We start from the raw sequence: 2,102 nt of genomic DNA, 5'->3' as shown, positions 1-2,102 counted from the left end.
ATCCATTAATGTCAATCAAATTTTCGTTGCTGTCATTGAGCCAACTTTCAGAAATTGCGAGAACATCAATCTCAAAATTCAATTCTCGCAAGAAATCATAAATGTCATCAGATTTATTCAACAAACTTCTTACGTTTATATGTAGAATATTGAATAAATTTTGATTAAATTGATTTTTAATTATTTTCATTTCAGAGTTAAAATCATTTACATCATAAATCTTACATATGTTGGCAATATTTTGCTGAGAGTTTTCAACATTTTCACATACTTCATTTTTGTCAATAGTAAAAAAACAATCCGAAAAATTACTATCCATGGTTGTTGTCAAAATTATTTGCGGGTTTTTTTTCTTTAAAGTGCCAGTCTCTTACAATAATATGTTTCAGAATGATATCAGGATTTTTCATTTTATTGCTGTCACAACTTTCTACACAAACTCGAAACATTGTTGAATGCTCATTTTCAATATCAGGTGTGCTATCGTTTGCCATTTCTGAACGCTTCAACACTGGGTAACACGATAACACATTAATATCATTTGACTTTAGATATTCACCTACATCATCTCTGTGACACTTCATCACGTTACTTACTGAAAAGAAAGATTTTTTAATCAAAATCTTATTCGCCTTCAGTTTACAATCTTCACTATCTTTGTTTCCAATTATCTTTTTGACACCTTTTTTCTTTTTTCCAGTTTCGGTGTTAACGATATTTTCATCACTCTTCATTTCAGGAATATTTTTGTTTTGGTTTTTCCTCGGTCTGTTTACAACAGTGAATGGTGATGCATCTACCTCAACTGGTATTTTATCTGTAAGTGGCAGCACATTTACCTCAGCTGGTATTTTAACTGCATCAGACCATAAAATTGGTTTTTGCATCAAATCATTATTTGCAGCTGTATTCAATTTCAAATTTTCATTATTACAGTCGTTACGATTTTTTATACCTTTTAAATTGCACTCTACATAGTTTGTTTTCCCTTTCAGCGCGGCAAATTCTTCGCTGCACTTTTCAATGAAAGCTGAGATAGTAACATGTTGTTTGTTCAACATGTCTCTAACTTCGTTTTTCAATATTTCAAAATTTATTTGAAAACATTTTTCGAAATTAGGTATCTTGTACATATTTGAGCTGACAAATAAAGGGAGCTTATCCAACATGTTAGCTGCTACCATATTTTTAAATAGCTCAATGCAATCCACCAATTTGTCCTTTTTTTGAGTGCCATTTGTTAACAATTTTTCAATTTTTTCACATTTCAGGTTAACGAACTCACTTTTCAAAATTTTCGAAGCATCTACAATATCGTCATTGGTATAGAAATCAGCAGTATTACAAATAAACACTTCATTTTCGAGCAAATTAATATTATTAGTTAAAAAATACAAAATTTCGCTAACAACGACCTTTCTGGCAGCCATTTTTTCCGGAAAATGGCTGCATACATACATACATACATACATACATACATACATACATACATACATACATACATACATACATACATACATACATGCATGCATGCATGCATGCATGCATGCATGCATGCATACATACATACAGTACACTATTCGTTTGTTCACAATCAAGGCCGGCTGGATTGTTTTAATTTCCTGATTATTTTTGCTAAATTCATAGATTTTAAATTGTTTTTATAGATGATTTTTGGGGTCATCGGCTGTAATTTTGTCCCGGGTTTGTTTTTCCGTCATTTTTTATCGTTTTTCTGCCTCGGCCAATTTTCTCGTTTTTTGTTTTTTTTTTCAATATTATAATTTATTCACAGCTCATAGCTGCTACAGGTCACCGGCCTGCGCCAGGTGTGAGCTGTTTTTATTATTATTGGAAAGTTCACTACATTTTAACTTATTTACCTTCTACCGGCATTTATTTTTAATTTACTTTTCAAATTAAAATTTAAAGTTTAAATTAAAATTAAAATTTATTTATAAAAAAAAGAAATTTCCTAAACCAATTTTTAAAATCTGTGTAAAAATAAAAAATAAAAAAATAAACTATAAGGGAGAGATTGGGCCAAAGTTTGCTGCAATAGTGTCTCCTCCCACACTTTACCTAGGTTTTGTATCACTCAT

The 2,102-nt window shown here is 30.5% G+C and overlaps 2 protein-coding genes across 2 annotated transcripts in view; both read right to left on the bottom strand.

Annotated features, from left to right (window-relative positions):
* Positions 1-311: 311 nt before the first annotated feature.
* On the bottom strand, positions 312-1,430 carry HELRODRAFT_180067 (hypothetical protein; the record flags this gene model as incomplete). Its single annotated transcript, XM_009028857.1, has 1 exon — positions 312-1,430. The coding sequence occupies one exon, from the start codon at positions 1,428-1,430 to the stop codon at positions 312-314; it is 1,119 nt and encodes a 372-aa protein (XP_009027105.1).
* A 375-nt stretch (positions 1,431-1,805) lies between these two features.
* The window catches only part of HELRODRAFT_180066 (hypothetical protein), a gene marked incomplete at both ends in the record, with an annotated part of 2,984 nt that continues 2,687 nt past the window's right edge, over positions 1,806-2,102 (bottom strand). The window contains one exon of the mRNA XM_009028856.1: positions 1,806-1,836. Within this exon, the coding sequence (XP_009027104.1) occupies positions 1,806-1,836 (31 nt within the window). The remainder of the gene's footprint in view (positions 1,837-2,102) is intronic.

Source organism: Helobdella robusta (genome assembly GCF_000326865.2).
Source record: "Helobdella robusta unplaced genomic scaffold HELROscaffold_59, whole genome shotgun sequence".
NCBI lineage: Eukaryota > Metazoa > Annelida > Clitellata > Rhynchobdellida > Glossiphoniidae > Helobdella > Helobdella robusta.
This window is presented reverse-complemented; position numbering and strand designations above follow the sequence as displayed.